Below are 16,332 nucleotides of genomic sequence, written 5' to 3' on the forward strand. Positions count from 1 at the left end.
CGGCAGCCACGCAGCCCAGGGGGTGGAACCAGGGAGTCGTCCTCAGTGTGGTCGGCCACGGCATGTCCTCCGTCCTTGTGGACTTTGAGCCTCGGCCACACATCGGGGGATAACCACGTCCACATTTGGATAATTCTCCATTCAGATCATTCTCTCTTTCTTGTTCCAGGACGGTCCCCGGGTAACTTTCAGGGACAGCTGCTTTGGTCAACTTAGATTTTGGTGACTGTTCACCCTTTCTGTGCTCTTTAATAACAAGCAAATGGGTGCCTGGGGGGCTCAGTCGGTTGAGCCTCTGCCTTCGGCTCAGGTCATGATCCTGGGGTCCTGGGATCGAGTTCCAGGTTGGGCTCCCAGCTCAGCGGGAAGTCTGCTTCTCGCTCTGATCCTCCCCATCCCTCCCACCCATGCTTTCTCTCTCTCTCATTAATAAATAAATGAAATCTTGGGAAAAAAATAAATAACATGTAAGATATTTGCGTCCAGCCCATACTCCTTTCTCCCAGAGTGTGGTGATGTTCCTTAGCCCCTTCTCACCCACAGAGCAGCTGTGGGATGTGTTTGCCGTCCGCAGGCCCCGGGGCCAGCTGCTCTTGGGTCGGGGGCACAGGATCCCCACGTGCATCTGGCACAGGGTGGCCATACATTGCTCCGTGAAGTTTACCAAAAGGAGGCCCAGGTCCGGCTTCTGTGCACCACTCACGTGCCTGCGTTCTCTCTTGCAGGCTATCGGCTGTACTCTGAACTGTGGCTGTCAGAGTTTCAAACCCGGGAAGATCAACCATCGCCAGTGTGAGCAGTGCAGACACGGATGGGTGGCACATGGTAACCTTATTCTCCCTCCTCCCGCGGCCTCTCGTGTCCCCTCTGCATGACGTGGAGTGATTCGGGAGTGGATTTCATGTCTGAGAAGGACCGCCCACACTTGCGTGTCCCTGCTCCTGCTGGCCAGCAGGCAGAGAGCTTTATATACCTTCCCTTTTGGAACCTTAACGACTCTGCACCACAGGTGGGGTCTTAGCCCTGCTCTGCAGACGTCGGAACAGGTGCTTCGGGGCGGCCCTTCTGCAGCGATGGAAATGTCCCACGCTGTCTCACGCAGTAGACGCCAGGGTTGCCGGGTGAAATTCAGAACGCTCAGTGAAATTTGAATTTCAGGGTAACAATAAATGATTACTTTAGCTGAAGTATGTCCCGGTGAATATTTTCAGGATAAACCAATCCCACTTATTCCCTGTGTATGTGAAATTTATGTTCACATATCACCAGGCATCCCGTATTTTTATTTGCCGAACCCCGACAATCCCACACGTAAGCCCCGCGTGGCTGCCGAGTACTTGAAAGGTGACTGGTGGGACACTCGGAGGAACTGAATTTCTGATTTTATTTCATTTAAGAAGTAAAATTTAATAAGGTAAAAATAATTCCATAAAATTAAAAATTTTATAAATCTACAGGAGCTGTGGGCAACTGAGGACTGTTGCATGGGTCGGTGTAGATTTTGGTGTCTTACCTGGCCAAGCCCGATAGGTGGGACGTGGCAGACGAGAGGACAAACCCAGATCTGTCAGATCCCCAAGCCCAGGCTCTTCACCAGTAGACCCCGTTCTTCCTGACCTTTCAGCCTTTTTTTTTTCAGCTTTCGATTATGTGCCTGCCAACTTGTCTTTACGCCTTTTCCTTGCACCCTCCCTACATGGGGCTATTTTTCACTCCTTAGGGACAGGGAAGGACAAAAAGAAGTCTCAGGCCAGTCCATTTTATTTCAGAAGTTCCTGTGAATAACGTAGAGCCTGATAGCTATTAGGATTGTGAACCATTTGCGTATTCCCATGTTTTCTGTCGGAACGCATAACTGAGAGCCATCCCTAGCCCACCCCTGTGTAGTGCTTCTCTGAGAAGTAAAATCTCTTAAAAGGGTGTTTCTTCTATTTGATTTTTCAGCTCTGAGCAAGCTGAGGGTTCCCCCCGTGTATCCCACAAGCCAGGTGGAGATTGTCCAGTCCAATGTGGTGTTCGATATTAGCAGCCTCATGCTCTATGGGACCCAGGCCATCCCTGTTCGCCTGAAAATCCTATTGGACCGGCTCTTCAGTGTGTTGAAGCAAGAGGAGGTGCTCCAGATCTTGCACGCCTTGGACTGGACCCTTCAGGATTATATCCGGGGATATGTGCTGCAGGTATGGGGAGCGTGGCCACGGTTCTCCTGGGCTGTCTTCTCCAATCCACGTGTGTATAACGGGTGTAATGCAGGTGCTCCAGCCATTGGCGGAGATCCTTTCGTAGTGGCTTAAGCCCCCACCTGATGTTCTGGGAAGAATCTAGTGCTTTCCTCAAGATACCTGTGAAACATCCAGATATGGGAGCATGGACATAGTCTCTGATTTGGGTGTCACGAATCCATTTCTCCCACAGCAGAGCCTTGGCCCCGTGTTACTATCTGCAGGCCACCTACAGACACAAGACACTGTGCCACATTTTACTGAGGGTGTGGGGGTGAGAGAGGAGCGTATGTTCCAGAAGCACATTCCAGACGGCTGTAGTTGAGGCCGCCCCACCGCTGGCCTTCCTTCCCAGGCTCCATCACCCTATGATACGTCTGTGTTCTGGCTCCTGCTTGTTCCCTCTCCCCTCGATTCTCCTTTGACCTCTTCACGTGTTCTCTGCATCCCTCCCTTGTGCTTTTCACCCCCTCTCCCTCTTCGTTATCTTGCAAAGTAGGCTTACCTCCTGCTCGACCTTGTCATGGGGGTAGGCCTTGTGTTTCATATCCACAGGCAAAGAACGTATTTCCTGGGACGAATTGTATCATTTCTCCGACATAGGAAGCGGTGACAGCTTCTTTTTTCCCCTTGACACTCTACTAGAAAATGTCAAAATTTCAATGAAATGGGGGGATGAATATACTTCCAAGACTAACATATACTTGACTCTTACCCCAGGTAGGCTATGTCATCAACACAAACACTTAGTCTTTTATCAACCTGCACTCTCTTCCAGTAAAATCTCACAGGCCAGGTAAATTATCCCCATTTTCCAGAGGCTCAGAGTGCTTCTAAATGTTGGCCAACGTCACTCAGGTCGTAAGTGGCAGACCCAGGGTTTGAACCCGTTTCTTTGTAACTCTGAGGCCCAGGATCATCCCGTGGAGGCGGGTTTGCTCACCTTGGGTGCAGGACCCCCCACAGGCTAGAAACAGCCTTTTATGTAGAGTAGCATTATGATCTTACATTATGACATCGATCAATATTTAATGATCCTGATAATCTTGCTTTCTAGTGTTAGGATTAAAAATATGGAATCAATTACCTTGGACTTCTAGTGCATCAAAAATTTATGATGTTACATCCCTCATCATCTTCAGAACTCTTCCATGCATTGTGAAAAATCTCAGTAGGCCATCAAATACATGTTCTGTGATAAAATATTTATTGTAGTTTTGGGGAAAGTTAGGCCGTGCTGGAGTTTGAAAGGTCTCCACACGCCAGTGTAATTACAGCTCTGCCTTGCGAACATGGGCAGTAGGTCAGTACGGGTTCATTTGTTTTCTGATGTTAGTTGCTGGGGAAGATTATTAAACTTGCAGCAAATAAATGCTTGAGCTCTGTGTAGGTCTGACCGTTCCCTCTCCTTCTGAGATAAAGAAGTGGCTATTGTTCACACGATACCTATTTTCGTTTTAGTGGGGAAAATTATTACACCTCATGCAAGACAACCAATTGGTTTGAAATAAGATGGAAAATGATCACCCAGCTTCTCTTCGGCTGGAGTCCTATCATTTTACGTCTCTCTTTTAGAGCACTGCTTATATTTGTGCAGTGTTCTTTCCGTGCAGGGTTTCTGGTCTCGGAGAGTAGCGTGAGTGGGGGGCTGATATGCAGAGGCGCCCTGCGGTGCTAGGGAGGCCCGACCACGTGACCCCACGTAGAGAAGAGGGTAAGGAGGAGTAAACTGACTGCCCTCGATGGTTCTGGTTTAGGATGCATCCGGAAAGGTGCTGGATCACTGGAGTATCATGACCGGGGAGGAGGAGTTGGCCACCCTGCAGCAGTTCCTTCGCTTTGGGGAGACCAAGTCCATCGTGGAGCTCATGGCAATCCAAGAGAAAGAGGAGCAGGCCATCATCATCCCGCCGGCCACGGCCAACGTGGACATCAGGGCGTTCATTGAGAGCTGCGGCCACAGGAGCGCCAGCCTCCCCGCCCCTGCGGACAAGGGGACCCCCAGCAGCCTGCACCCCTTCGAGAACCTCATAAACAACATGACCTTCATGCTGCCCTTCCAGTTCTTCAACCCCGTGCCCCCCACGCTGATAGGGTCGCTGCCCGAACAGTACGTGCTGGAGCCGGCTCAGGACCAGGGTCAGGAGCCCAAACAGGAAATCCACGGACCCTTCCCCGGCGGGGGCGGGGGCGGCGGCGGCGGCTTCCTAACCTCCCGTTCCGCGTCATTTCAGGTCGAAAAAGAGCCGTGTCTAAACTGCCCGGACGCAGTTCCCAAAAAGGAAGACAGCGCCCATTTAAGTGACTCCGGCTCCTACAACATTGTCACTAAGCTTGAAAGGACACAGTTGTCCCCCGAGGCCAAGGTGAAGCCCGAGAGGCACAGCCTGGGTGCGAAGAAGGGCCGCGTGTTCTGCACGGCGTGTGAGAAGACCTTCTACGACAAAGGCACGCTGAAGATCCACTACAACGCCGTCCACCTGAAGATCAAGCACAAGTGCACCATCGAAGGCTGCAACATGGTCTTCAGCTCGCTGAGGAGCCGGAACCGTCACAGCGCCAACCCCAACCCGCGGCTGCACATGCCCATGAACAGAAACAACAGGGACAGGGACCTCCGGAACAGCCTGCAGCTGGCCGCCTCGGAGAGCTACGAGCGCGCGGGCTTCCTGGCTGCGTCCCCAGACTGCGGGCCTCTGGCCGGCTACGCGGCGTCGGGGGAGGACCCCGGGGGCCAGGCGGCCTTCCCGAGCATCGGGCAAAACGGCGTGCTTTTCCCCAACCTAAAGACGGTCCAGCCGGTCCTGCCTTTCTACCGCAGCCCGGCCACCCCGGCCGAGCTGGCCAACACCCCCGGCGTGCTGCCTTCTCTCCCTCTCTTGTCATCTTCCATCCCGGAGCAGCTGGTTTCAAACGAGGCCCTGTTTGATGCCCTTCCCAAAAAGAAATCCCGCAAGTCCAGTATGCCCATCAAAATAGAGAAGGAGGCCGTGGGACTAGCTCACGACAAGCGGCTCGCGCTCAGCTCGGATGAAGACATGCCCCCACGGGTGGCCAGCGAGGATGAGCCAGAGGCCTGCAGTCCTCGGTTGTCGGGCAGAGCGCCTGAGGAGTGGCACGCACAGTCCAGAGGCCCAGAGGGTCCCCTCCCGGAAGGAGAGAGGGTCTGCCGTCTAGAACCAGGGATCGAGTTGAGCAGAGCCATCAGCAGGACCCCCGAGCGGGCCACACAGCACTCGGAGAGGGAGGCTGAGCCGAAGCCAGCCCTCACCATGGCGCCGAGGGAGCTGGAGGATGGCGGCCGTGAGCTTCACCTCACGCCTGGGACAGAGCCCTGTGTCCCCTTTCCTGACTACATCAAACTGCAGCAGCGGCTGCTGGCCGGCGGGCTCTTCAGCGCTCTGTCCAGCAGAGGAATGGGTTTTCCCTGCTTCGAAGATGCCAAGGAGCTGGAACCCGTGGGTCAGCATGCGTTAGGAAGGCAGAAGGAAGAGACGCGCTTCCAGTGTGACATCTGCAAGAAGACCTTCAAAAACGCTTGCGGTGTGAAAATGCACCACAAGAACATGCACACCAAAGAAACGCACGTGTGCACGGTGGAGGGCTGCAAAGCCACATTCCCCTCGCGCAGGAGCAGAGACAGGTAAGACGTCCCTTGGCGATCGTTTCCTCTAAAGCCGTGATTCTGAAACGTCAACAAGCATCCGAATCACTGGGAGGGTTGTTAAAACACATCTTTCTGAGCCTTGCCCATAGAAGTTCTGCTTCCGCAGGTGTGGGATGAGGCCTGTGGGTTTGCATTTCTGCGTTCCCGGGTGATACTGCTCCTGCTGTGCCAGGGACCACAGTTTGAGAAACACTGTTCTTGAGATCCACATGCCCGGATTTTCAGGTCCAGATCTAAACTCATTTGACCACGAAACCTGACCTGAAAGGACATGAGGTTATGGGTAGTCTTTTTTCTTTTTTTAATCTCCCTTTTTGTGGATTTTTTTATTATATATTCAGTGCAGAAATACTAACGGATTTATTATAGGGACGTGAACAAACTATTACAGTTTGTGTGTCATTCTGCCTTTCTAAAGCCTGAGAAACTCTGAATTCAGAAACACATCTGGCACACACGGTTTGGGATAAGGAATAACGAACTCGTCTACGTGAAGGCGGGGGTTAAACCATCACCATAGACAAAAAAACTTGCCTACTTTTCATTTTATGATACGAAGCCCATCAAATGAAACTTTTTCTCGTATATCTAGTTAACCAGCTATATTCGAAAGGAAGAGTAACTGCGTGGTTGGGGAATTTTTAATTATTAAGATATCAGAGAAGAAAGGCACTTATTATCAGGTTATTAAGGGTTTGTGATGTTGGTTGAAGGATGGGAAGTCTTTGGGTGCCGGGTGTTCACGAGCCCCACACAGTGTCAAGCTGTTTGCAGAGCACCCAGACAGAGAGAGAATCTCATCACTCGGGACACAGCACGGGCCTTTCTGTCTTTCTTGGGCTTTTCTTCATGAACTTGAGTCCCATTACCCCAGCCGGGGAAGGGGGGGAGCACACGCTTAACCCAGAGGTGACCCCAGGAGGCTTTAAGGGAAGGATTAGCTGTCTGACGAAATGCAACATGAAGTATATTAAATGGTTTGCAGAATAGTAAAATGTTACATTTGCTCAAAGGAGCTTGACTTGAAGCAGTTCGGCATCACCGTGACCTTAATCCAAAGTGTAAGACCTGATTCGTTCGGAGGGTGGAGATGTGCAGACCGCCACGCGCATTCCTGGAAAGGGCTTGTACGAACGCCCTCGCGTTGCACAGAGAGGAGAGAGCATGGGTGGTGTTAGTTACAGTTCCTGTTTCTGTTGCTGGCCTGTGGAACCAGACCACCAGATATCCCTGATTAGTGAAGCCGTCCTTCTCCTTCGTCCTCCAAGAGGAGGGTTCGTTCATGAACAAGCTTTATGTTGAAGAAGAGACGGTCCCATCAATCAGCTATCCTTGATACTTATGATACCGTTCTGGCCTACAGTGTGCACTAAATTAGAAGGCATATTGTATTTAACATACGCCTCCATTTTATATCTATTTTTTCATATATTTAATATTTTCTTATATTCTGAGCTATTTGTAGACACAGGCCTCCTCCCCTACCACCAAAGCATCTTGAATTCTAAATTTAGACTACTAATTCTGGTGGTCTAGAACTTGGAACCTATTTTACCCAGGATCTGATTAAAGTGGCACTGTTTTATTTTATTTTTTAAAAGATTTAATTGATTTATTTACTTGAGAGAGCACACATACGCGAGTAGGGGGATGAGCAGAGGCAGAGGGAGAAGCAAGCTCCCTGCTAAGCAAAGAGCCTGATCCGGGACTCGATCCTAGGGCCCTGGGATCGTGACCCAAGCTGAAGGCAGGCGCTTAACCGGCTGAGCCACCCAGGTGCCCCAAAATGGCACCATTTTAAAAAGAGCTTTGTGGGCAGGCCTGGGGCCACTACCCCTTCTCTGGGCCAGTGATGAGAACTTGTTGTCGGAACATCTGTCTACCCCTCTTGAAGCCGTTTCCAGCAGCAGTCACTAGGGCTCCTCGGGAAGGGACTGGGACTTACTTAACCAAAAAATATTTAAGGGGCGCCTTAATGGCTGCTGTAATGGGAAAGAGAGAGGTCACTGTGGGCACATAGTGGGAGCCCCTGACTAGACTCTTCTGAGAAGTTAGGGAGGGCTTCCTAGAGGAAGAGGCATGACTAAACTAGCAGCTCTCAGAGGCACTTTGGTCTCAGAACTCCTTTAATAAATTCTTAAAACCTCAGGGCCCTCAAGAACTTTTGTCTGTTTGGGTTTGTAAGAATTAATGTTTACTGCATTAGAAGCCAAAATTGAAAACAAATTAATACTCATTTCATTGCTTAAAATAATAAACCTGTTATATGTTAAGATACCTAACATGAAAAAAAAAAGAAAAACATACATAACATGTAATGAAAAATAACCCCGTTTTCCAACACAAAAACTCAGTGAGAAGAGTGGCTTTGTTTTACATTTTTGCCAATCTCTGTAATGTCTGGCTTAGCAGAAAACAGCTGGCTTCTCACATCGGCTTCTGGGTTCAACCTGTTCCAATACCACATGTCACGTAGCCTCTGGAAAACCACGGTAGGCTCGTGAAGGAATGACAGTGAAAAAGACAGATCATGTCTTAGTGTCACGATGATGAGATGAGTTTTGACTTCGGTGCACCCCTGAAAGAGGCTCAGGGACCACGAGGGGTGCCCAGACCATGCTTTGAGAACCACTGGTCTAACAAGGCAGAAACGGGAGGGGGTGGGGACAGGGATGCCCGGCATTAGCCGCCCTGAAAGCAGGAAGCCTGGCATGTGGCCCGGAGGGTTTTGCAGTTGTGGTCGTCACTGGTTTTAGGAGATGTGGCACCTCGGGAAATGCGCCTCACGCTCTGGGGCTTAAGGAGAAGGTCGGAGGATCCCACAGGTTCGCTCCTGGTGTTCCTGGGGGACTCAGGCCCAGAGCTTTGCTTTGTTGCCACAGTGACCTCCCCATGCAAGGTTCCGGTAAACGTGTCTGTCTGACTTTTTTTTCCAACCACTTATGTGCCGGGACCTGCGTGTCAATCCAGTGTCTGGTTTTCTGCCGACACATACCTGCCCCTTCCACCCAGAACGCTGACATAATCACAGGGCAGAGCTGCCGTTGATAAGAGTTGTTTGCAGAGTGGGTGATCTGGGAGCACGGTTCTGATTATGTCCTGAGAAAGAATGTGTAAGGGATAGAAGAGCGACGTCGTCAAATAGCAAATTTGATACGTTTCATGAAATGGGATTAAATTTCCACCCACCCCACCCCCACTCTGTCTTTGGAGATTTCGAAGAGAAAACTCAATTTTTGGTTATTGGGGGGGGGTGTTTTTCCCCGATGGGGTCCTGGCGGGCAGTCTGATCTGTATGGGTGGTGGGGGAGGTGTTTTCTCTGTTTGGAATCATTTTCCTATCACCTGTAAGCTCGGACCCCTGCAATAAGGGCTATTTTTGCCAGTCCGAAGTCAGCAGGGGATCTCTGAGCAAGGCCGACATTGATTGACAAGTTACATCCAAATGATATTGTGTGAGCAAGAAGCATGTGTCATAATGGATGCTCATTATCTGCCCTTCAGGAATAATCATTGGGTAGGAGATTGATGGTGGGTTCAGTGCTGCATTTGCAAAACTCCTGTCTGGTTTATTGTGAAACGTTGCAAGTATGAACTGAACTTAAATTCTCTCTCTCTCTCTCTCTCACACACACACACACACACAATGTCTAGCCAATCAGATTGTCTCACCTGTAGCACTACTGGGGTCATGTGAATGGGAATGCTGTAGACCCTGATACCATATAGGAAATTTTAAATTTTCTAGTAACCACATTAAAAAAGTACAAAAAGATGGAGGTGAACTCAGTCTTAATAATATATTTTGTTTCATTCCATCTATCCAAAATATTACCATTTCCGTGTATGACACAGCCACGTTTCAGGAGCTCACGGGTCCCGTGGGAGTAGCTATCCTACTGGACAGCGCCGCTCTAGAAGATATTTCTTGGTTTCGTTGCAGTAAAGTCCTCTGCCTTATCGGGACCAGTTTTCTCTGGGATCCCTGGTTCCAGTGTCCCGGCGGAATTGACCTGATTGAAGTAGGCTAGCCGTTCTCAGTAGATAAGGTACAGGAAGTTACGTGTCCGTCACATGGTAGAAATTAAGAAGAACTATATATTCCCAGCTTTCAGATGGTTGCTTTCCTGGTCAGTGCTAACTTCTGACAGGCTGTGAGCAGCCCTGGGCCAGTGTCCACAGGACACACATTTCGTCCTACTCCCCCTGTGGTCACTTCTTCCACGCCGCAGGATTTTTCTGGTATCTTCCTAGTGTCTCCACTCGGAGTGATGACTGTTTTTACAACTGCCCAGCCCATTGCTAACCATCTTTTCACTCTTGTAGACACAGTTCAAACTTAAACCTCCACCAAAAAGTGGTGGCCCAGGAAGCACTGGAGAGCCCTGAAGACCATTTCCGTGCGGCTTACCTTCTGAAAGACGTGGCAAAGGAGACCTACCAGGACGTGGCTTTCACGCAGCAAGCCTCCCAGACGTCTGTCATCTTCAAGGGAGCGAGTCGGATGGGCAGCCTGGTTTACCCGATAACCCAAGTCCACAGTGCTGGCCTGGAGAGCTACAGCTCCGGTCCGCCAAGCGAGGGCACCATCTTGGATTTGAGTACTACCTCGAGCATGAAGTCGGAGAGCAGCAGCCATTCCTCTTGGGACTCAGACGGGGCCAGCGAGGAGGGCACCGTGCTCATGGACGACAGTGATGGGAACTGCGACGGGTCGAGCCTTGTCCCTGGGGAAGACGAGTACCCACTCTGCGTCCTGATGGAGAAGGCCGACCAGAGCCTCGCCAGCCTGCCTTCTGGGTTGCCCATCACATGTCACCTGTGCCGAAAGACATATAGTAACAAAGGGACCTTCAGGGCTCACTACAAAACCGTGCACCTTCGCCAGCTCCACAAATGCAAGGTTCCGGGCTGCGACACCATGTTCTCGTCCGTCCGCAGCCGCAACAGACACAGCCAGAATCCCAACCTGCATAAAAGCCTGGCCTCCCCCCCAGGTCATCTACAGTAACAAGATGGTGGGGCGCGTCTGGGAGAAGTGTTTACCCTGATTCAGGAGTAAGGTAGTCCAAAGAAAGTTGTCCAATTTCGTTTAATACCATTCGAGGGAAGCTAGGCAAAAGGTCTTTGAGTTGACTTTCTCTTCTTGTGCGGTGGGATGAGCAAAAGACAAGCCTTGTAGGAAGTCAGCTTTAGGGGGCAGCCCTTCCTATTATTTTTCTTAGCCCAGGGGTTTTTCCAACCCCTGTTAACAAACACTGGCAGAAACACAGTTTTTCCCACATTTGTTTACACATTCCCCGGGAGAGCTCCAGGTCTGCACGCTGACCAGGGGGCCCAGGACCTTGGGGCAGCTTGAAGGGAAGGGTCAGCTGAGTGTCCCGGGGAAGCAGACAGCCCCCACGGGCGAGCAGCCAGTCCCCAAGATCACATTTTTTCAGTTCCTGCTTTTAATGAGTCTGAAAGCCAGAGTTGGGCTTGGGAAGATGACTTTTTGAGACTATGCCTCCATTTGGAGTGGAGAGTTGCTTTTGTGTTTTCCCCTTCAGAGGTCTCGTGGACCTCCAAGGAGTCCCCAGAGGAAGCAGGTGGGTTTCCCACACATAGAAACAGGGATGTTGCAAGGATGTCCGTGTTCGCGGTGTAACATGCGTTCAGGAAGCTGGGGGGAGGAGGGGAGAGATTTCATGCACTTAAACGTAGTGGTCTTCAATTTAATTTAAAATAATTTCGGTAATATTTAATTTGTGTTTGTTACATGAGTCATTGGCGTGAGTGCAGACGTGTCACAGTGTGACCTCTGGGTCTCTGCTCGAGGGCAGAGCGAGGGCCGGCCTGAACTTGAGAGCGGCTGCCCGTTTCCATTCGGTGAACCTCGGAGTCTGGCTATTTCAGTCCCCTGTGGAAGGAGTGCAGGAGTCTCTGTAAATACTCGGCCAGAGCGCTTAGAGAATGCGGTTCTGACCGTCGTCGTGCATTTTCCCAGCGTGTGTATCAGCCCTCAGCCTTTCATAAATGTGTAAGCTTAGGAGGAACTTCCCAATGTATACAGTAGAAGAGAAGTAGGAGGGGACTGCCGTGCTGTGTATCTTCATATTTAACTTATTCTGAAATATATTCCACACCATTGCACATACTTGCTGTTGTAAAAACGGAAGTTTCATCGGTCCTGTGAAAAGAGACCATCTCTTGAAATGCAGCATTTACGGGACTCGGAAAGCCTGTGGCAGGGAGAGAGAGATCGACTTCACGTTAAGACTTCAGGTGAACCGTCTTTTAAACTTACAGTGGATTTAAGTAACGAAAAATATCCTCAAAGAGAATTGGGGGCCCAAGGGTGAAAAAAGCCGACAAAACCTGTTACGGATTGTTTCAACGTTTTTTAAAAATAAATGTGACGACACTTGGTCTCTGCTTAAAGTAAGATGTATCTTTCCACCGTTTTGTTACCCAGCTGTTTATTATTATGGTTTCCCCAAAGTGGAACAATTTGTATACAAATGAGTTTTCTATGATTTAATAAAAATGTACACCACACGTTTTTGTTTAAAAAGGCAAACATTTGTAAGACCGGTTTTGTCAGACGGACGGCAGGTTGCACGTACACTGTGGTCATCCGCACACGAACGCACGCGCTGACGCACACACGCATACACGTGTGATTTTGCAGAGCTGAAAACCCCGGGGGGGGGGCAGTGGGCGTCAGGGAACAGCATCCGTAACTACAGCCACATCGAAACAGGGAGTGCAGGTTTTAATACCTTCCAAAGAAGGGGAGTGGCTACTTGACGGGGAAGAGGAGCTGGGTATCAATTTATTATTTAACAAACTACAAAATAAAGTGATTGTTTAAAAATACTGTGCTGTCGAAGATAAGTCTTCCAGGCCGTGCTGGAAGTTTCATGCAGTGAGCGATTTTTGCTTCTTTCTTTCTTAAATGTGCAGGGTTTTTTTTTAAGTCAGTTTTTATAATCTTTTAACTTCCTCACCTGTTTTATCTGCCCTCACAATACACAGATAAAAGCATGATCCCCTCGAAGGGAAAATAAGAGGAAAACAGAGAGGGAGACAGACCATAAGAGACTCTTAACTCCACAGAACAAACTGAGGGTTGCTGGAGGGAAGGGGGATGGGCTACCGGGGGGATGGGCATTAACAAGGAAGGCAGGTGATGGAATGAGCACTGGGTGTTCTATGACTGCTGAATCACTGAACTCTACCTCTGAAAGTAATAATACACTGTGTGTTAATTAAATTGAATTTAAATAAAAATTTTTTTAAAAAACAGAAAAAGCAGGGGAGGTCCATGTCCCCTGGATTGGGAGGCAGAGGTGACCAGAGGGGGACATTGTCATCCACCAGCACCTGTGCATACTGCTAGTCAGGTCGCCTGCTGCCCTTAAGACCACTGTAGCCTCCTACCTGGTCTGCCGTGTTCATGCTCGCCTCCTGGAGCAGCCAGAGTGGTCCTTCTAAGTTGTGAACAGTTCACTGGGTGCCCCAGCTCAGAACGCCGCAGTGGCTGCCATTGGCAGTTAAGATAAACCTCAGAGACTCTCTCAAGGTCAACAAGGTCCTGCACCGTCCTCCGACCCTGGCGACTTCTCCCTCTTCTTCCCTCTCGCCTTTCATGACAACCTCCGTGGGCTCTCTCTTCCCTCCGGGTAGCTCTTCCAAACCTCCCCTTTGCATGACCCCGGCATACGGCTCATCGTAGCTACAGGAGCTGAGTCACTTCCCGCTCTCAGAGAACTGGCTTGGGACCCCTTCAGGGTCTCCCCCATGGGGCACCACCTCCCTTTCGATTTGTCTGTCTGCACGCCTGTCCTGGGTCTCCTCTGGCCGGGCTCTGCTGTCAGAGCCACCGTGGTCTCCTTGGACTGCACGCTTTCCCCTGAGGCATCTGAGGTCCCCTAGCTCAGCCTTTCTGATTTCATCCACTCGTGCCTGTGGGTGGCTGCGTTGGTCTGAGTACTCCAAGAAGTGGGTGCCAAAAGGACTCAATGTGCAAGGGCTTTATTAAGAGAGAAAATACTATTGGAAAAAGGAAGGGAGCTGGGGAAGGCGAGGGGGGCCAGCAGAGCCAGGGCAGGTCTGACCCCCGAGTGAAGGACAGAGGGAGGGAAGGTTGGGCGACAGAATCCAAGACTGCCATATCGTCTGCAGGGTCAGCAAGGGCCCTGCGGAGTCTCTGACCGAGGTCAGCTGTCACGGCAGCCCCCGCATCTCCCTGGGAGTGGGTTCCCTGGGAATTAACCCCTGCCACAAACCCAGTTGGGCTGTGAGCAGCCTGCAGAAGTGCAGCCTAGAACACAGTACCTGGAGCCCTTGGCCAAATCCTGCCTTTGTGAAGTCCCGGGGTCCTGTTCAAGGTGAACTCAAACCTGTATTTTTCTCTGAACTCAAAGTAGTGTTCCTGCTCTTTCTCAAGGCTGATGCCCTCGCTCACCTCGAGGCTGCCTCGAGGATGGCATCCCATCCCTTCTCCCCTCTCCCATCCTTACCAAACTCATCCTTTCTACCACTTCCATCTCTCTAGCCCATGACTTTTGTAAACCTCTCTTGTCTTAATGGTTGAAAGAAAGAAAAAATAGCTCTGTGGACCCCATGTCCCTTCTGGTGACTCCTCTTCCCTTCACTCTGTATAGCTGAGGTCCTTAGAATAGTAGACTTACCTCTCCCCTAATCACTGCATTTCTTCCCTTACCCTAACGAGGGCCCCACCCTCACCAAGCTTCCAGTGACCCCCCAGATTATCCAAAGGACACGTGTGGCCCTGTGGTATAGCCTGGTCTCTCCTCACATTCATGCTCTCTGGGAGGTCTCATTCATCCGCATGACCTTGACCTTCTGTAGGCTGTTTCCTCCTAAGTCTGCATCTCCAGAGCCGCCCTCTTGACCAGCAGATGCCCACTGGCTATCACAGAATTATCCACAGCACCCCCGTCCAGCTCCACTGGTGTGAAACTCGATTTGCCATCCCTCCACCAATCAAACATTTTCCTCTATTCATTTCCTCGGATTGAGGATCGAGGGAGCCGTGCCATCACCTGGCCAACCCAACTGAAACCCCAGGGGCGGCCCCAGGTATGGTCAAGGGATGGCTCTTCACACCAGCCAGTGGCTTTGGCCACGGAACAGCTTCTCTGCGTCTCTGTTTTCTCATCCAAATGACCAGGATAGATACAGTCTTGACTTTGGTGGATCTGGATGAGGTTCGAAGGACATGGGGCATAAAAAGCGTGCGGCACAGTGCCCGGCATGTAAGTGCTCAACAAACACCAGCTGTGGGCATCTTCTCCATCATCGTCATCATCCTCATCACCATGGGCTTTTCCTCATCACCACTGCCCTGGGCTGTTCCTTGATCGCACTCCCAGCAGCAGCCATCAGTCACCAAATTCCAACGAGCCTGCCTACCAGAAAACACCCTCGGATCCTTCCCCTTTCTCAGACTCGTGGTCAGTGTCTGTCCAGTGAGGCAGGTCCTCTCCTTCCTCCTCCTTCCTCACGAGCAGTGCAGCAGCCTCCTGCCGTTACCGATCTCTCAAACCCACCCTCCCCTTAGCAGCCCCAGGGAGCTCCACCACAGCACAGGGCAGACTGTCCCCCCTCCTCCAGTGGCTTCCCGCTCTCCCCATGAGGGTGGCCTCAGCCTGGCAGACCCCTGCGGTTGCCCCACAGGCCCCGGGCTTGTGGGTCCCCAGGGCCCTGCATCTGTCGCTTTCTCTCCAGGAACCACGTCTCCAGTGTCTGACCCCTAACCCTTGGTCCTCCTCTGATACTCAGGTCAGGTGCCCTCCCTTCCAGGAAGCCCCTGGTGACCTCCCTCTCCTCCCTCCTCCGAGCAGAGTGAAGCGAGCCCTCTGGGCTCCCATGTGTTATCAGGGCTTTGCTCACAGATGTGCTTTGCCGACCCCCAGCCCTCCCCTGGCAGATCTGCTGTCAGCATTCATCCCTCACCAAGGGCTCCAGCTGCCACTCTGCAGATGGATCCAGAACACCCCTACTATGCGCCAGGTGCCGCCGAGCATACTGCCGTGACCGCAGTGGACAGGGGCCTGCCCCTAGGGGATTTGGAGCAAGGGGGGCAGGTAGGAAACCAAAATAAACAAAAATAAATTACAGAAGCTTGATTTCCAGAAGAGAAGTCTCTATCTCCGATTTCTCTTGCTAGCACCCCTCCTGACCAGGCCTCAGGGCACAGGGTCGTGACCTCCCCACGACCCCCCCCCCCAAGGCTGGTCACTCTGGGTCTCCCTTCCAGGCGTGTGGCTACATAAATGTAACTTAACTGTCAGTCGCCAGCACATCCCTAAACCTTCAGCCTTGTGGGGTCAGTTCCCACTGTTGAGATTCAAATGAAATAACCCGGACCTTGCCCTCCCCGCCCCCGCTCTTGAGAAAACAGACCTCGGCAATCACTTTCTCCATCAACGTCTG

General features: G+C 51.1%; 1 protein-coding gene across 1 annotated transcript; it reads left to right on the forward strand.

Annotated features, from left to right (window-relative positions):
* Positions 1 to 515: 515 nt before the first annotated feature.
* Positions 516 to 12,534, forward strand: BNC1 (basonuclin 1). Its single transcript, XM_019806953.2, has 4 exons — positions 516 to 825; positions 1,945 to 2,180; positions 3,980 to 5,865; positions 10,216 to 12,534. Exons 1-4 carry the CDS (start codon positions 516 to 518, stop codon positions 10,898 to 10,900), a joined length of 3,117 nt encoding a protein of 1,038 aa, XP_019662512.2. The 3' UTR covers positions 10,901 to 12,534.
* Positions 12,535 to 16,332: the final 3,798 nt, after the last annotated feature.

Source organism: Ailuropoda melanoleuca, chromosome 9 (assembly GCF_002007445.2).
Source record: "Ailuropoda melanoleuca isolate Jingjing chromosome 9, ASM200744v2, whole genome shotgun sequence".
NCBI classification, from domain to species: domain Eukaryota; kingdom Metazoa; phylum Chordata; class Mammalia; order Carnivora; family Ursidae; genus Ailuropoda; species Ailuropoda melanoleuca.

Bases quoted from the DNA above. Each gene is read 5' to 3' on its own strand.
- BNC1 (XM_019806953.2), top strand. From the start codon at position 516: ATGTTCCTTAGCCCCTTCTCACCCACAGAGCAGCTGTGGGATGTGTTT. The intron at 2,181-3,979 runs GTATGGGGAGCG...GTTCTGGTTTAG, and splicing joins TCCGGGGATATGTGCTGCAG to GATGCATCCGGAAAGGTGCT. The intron at 5,866-10,215 runs GTAAGACGTCCC...TCACTCTTGTAG, and splicing joins TCGCGCAGGAGCAGAGACAG to ACACAGTTCAAACTTAAACC.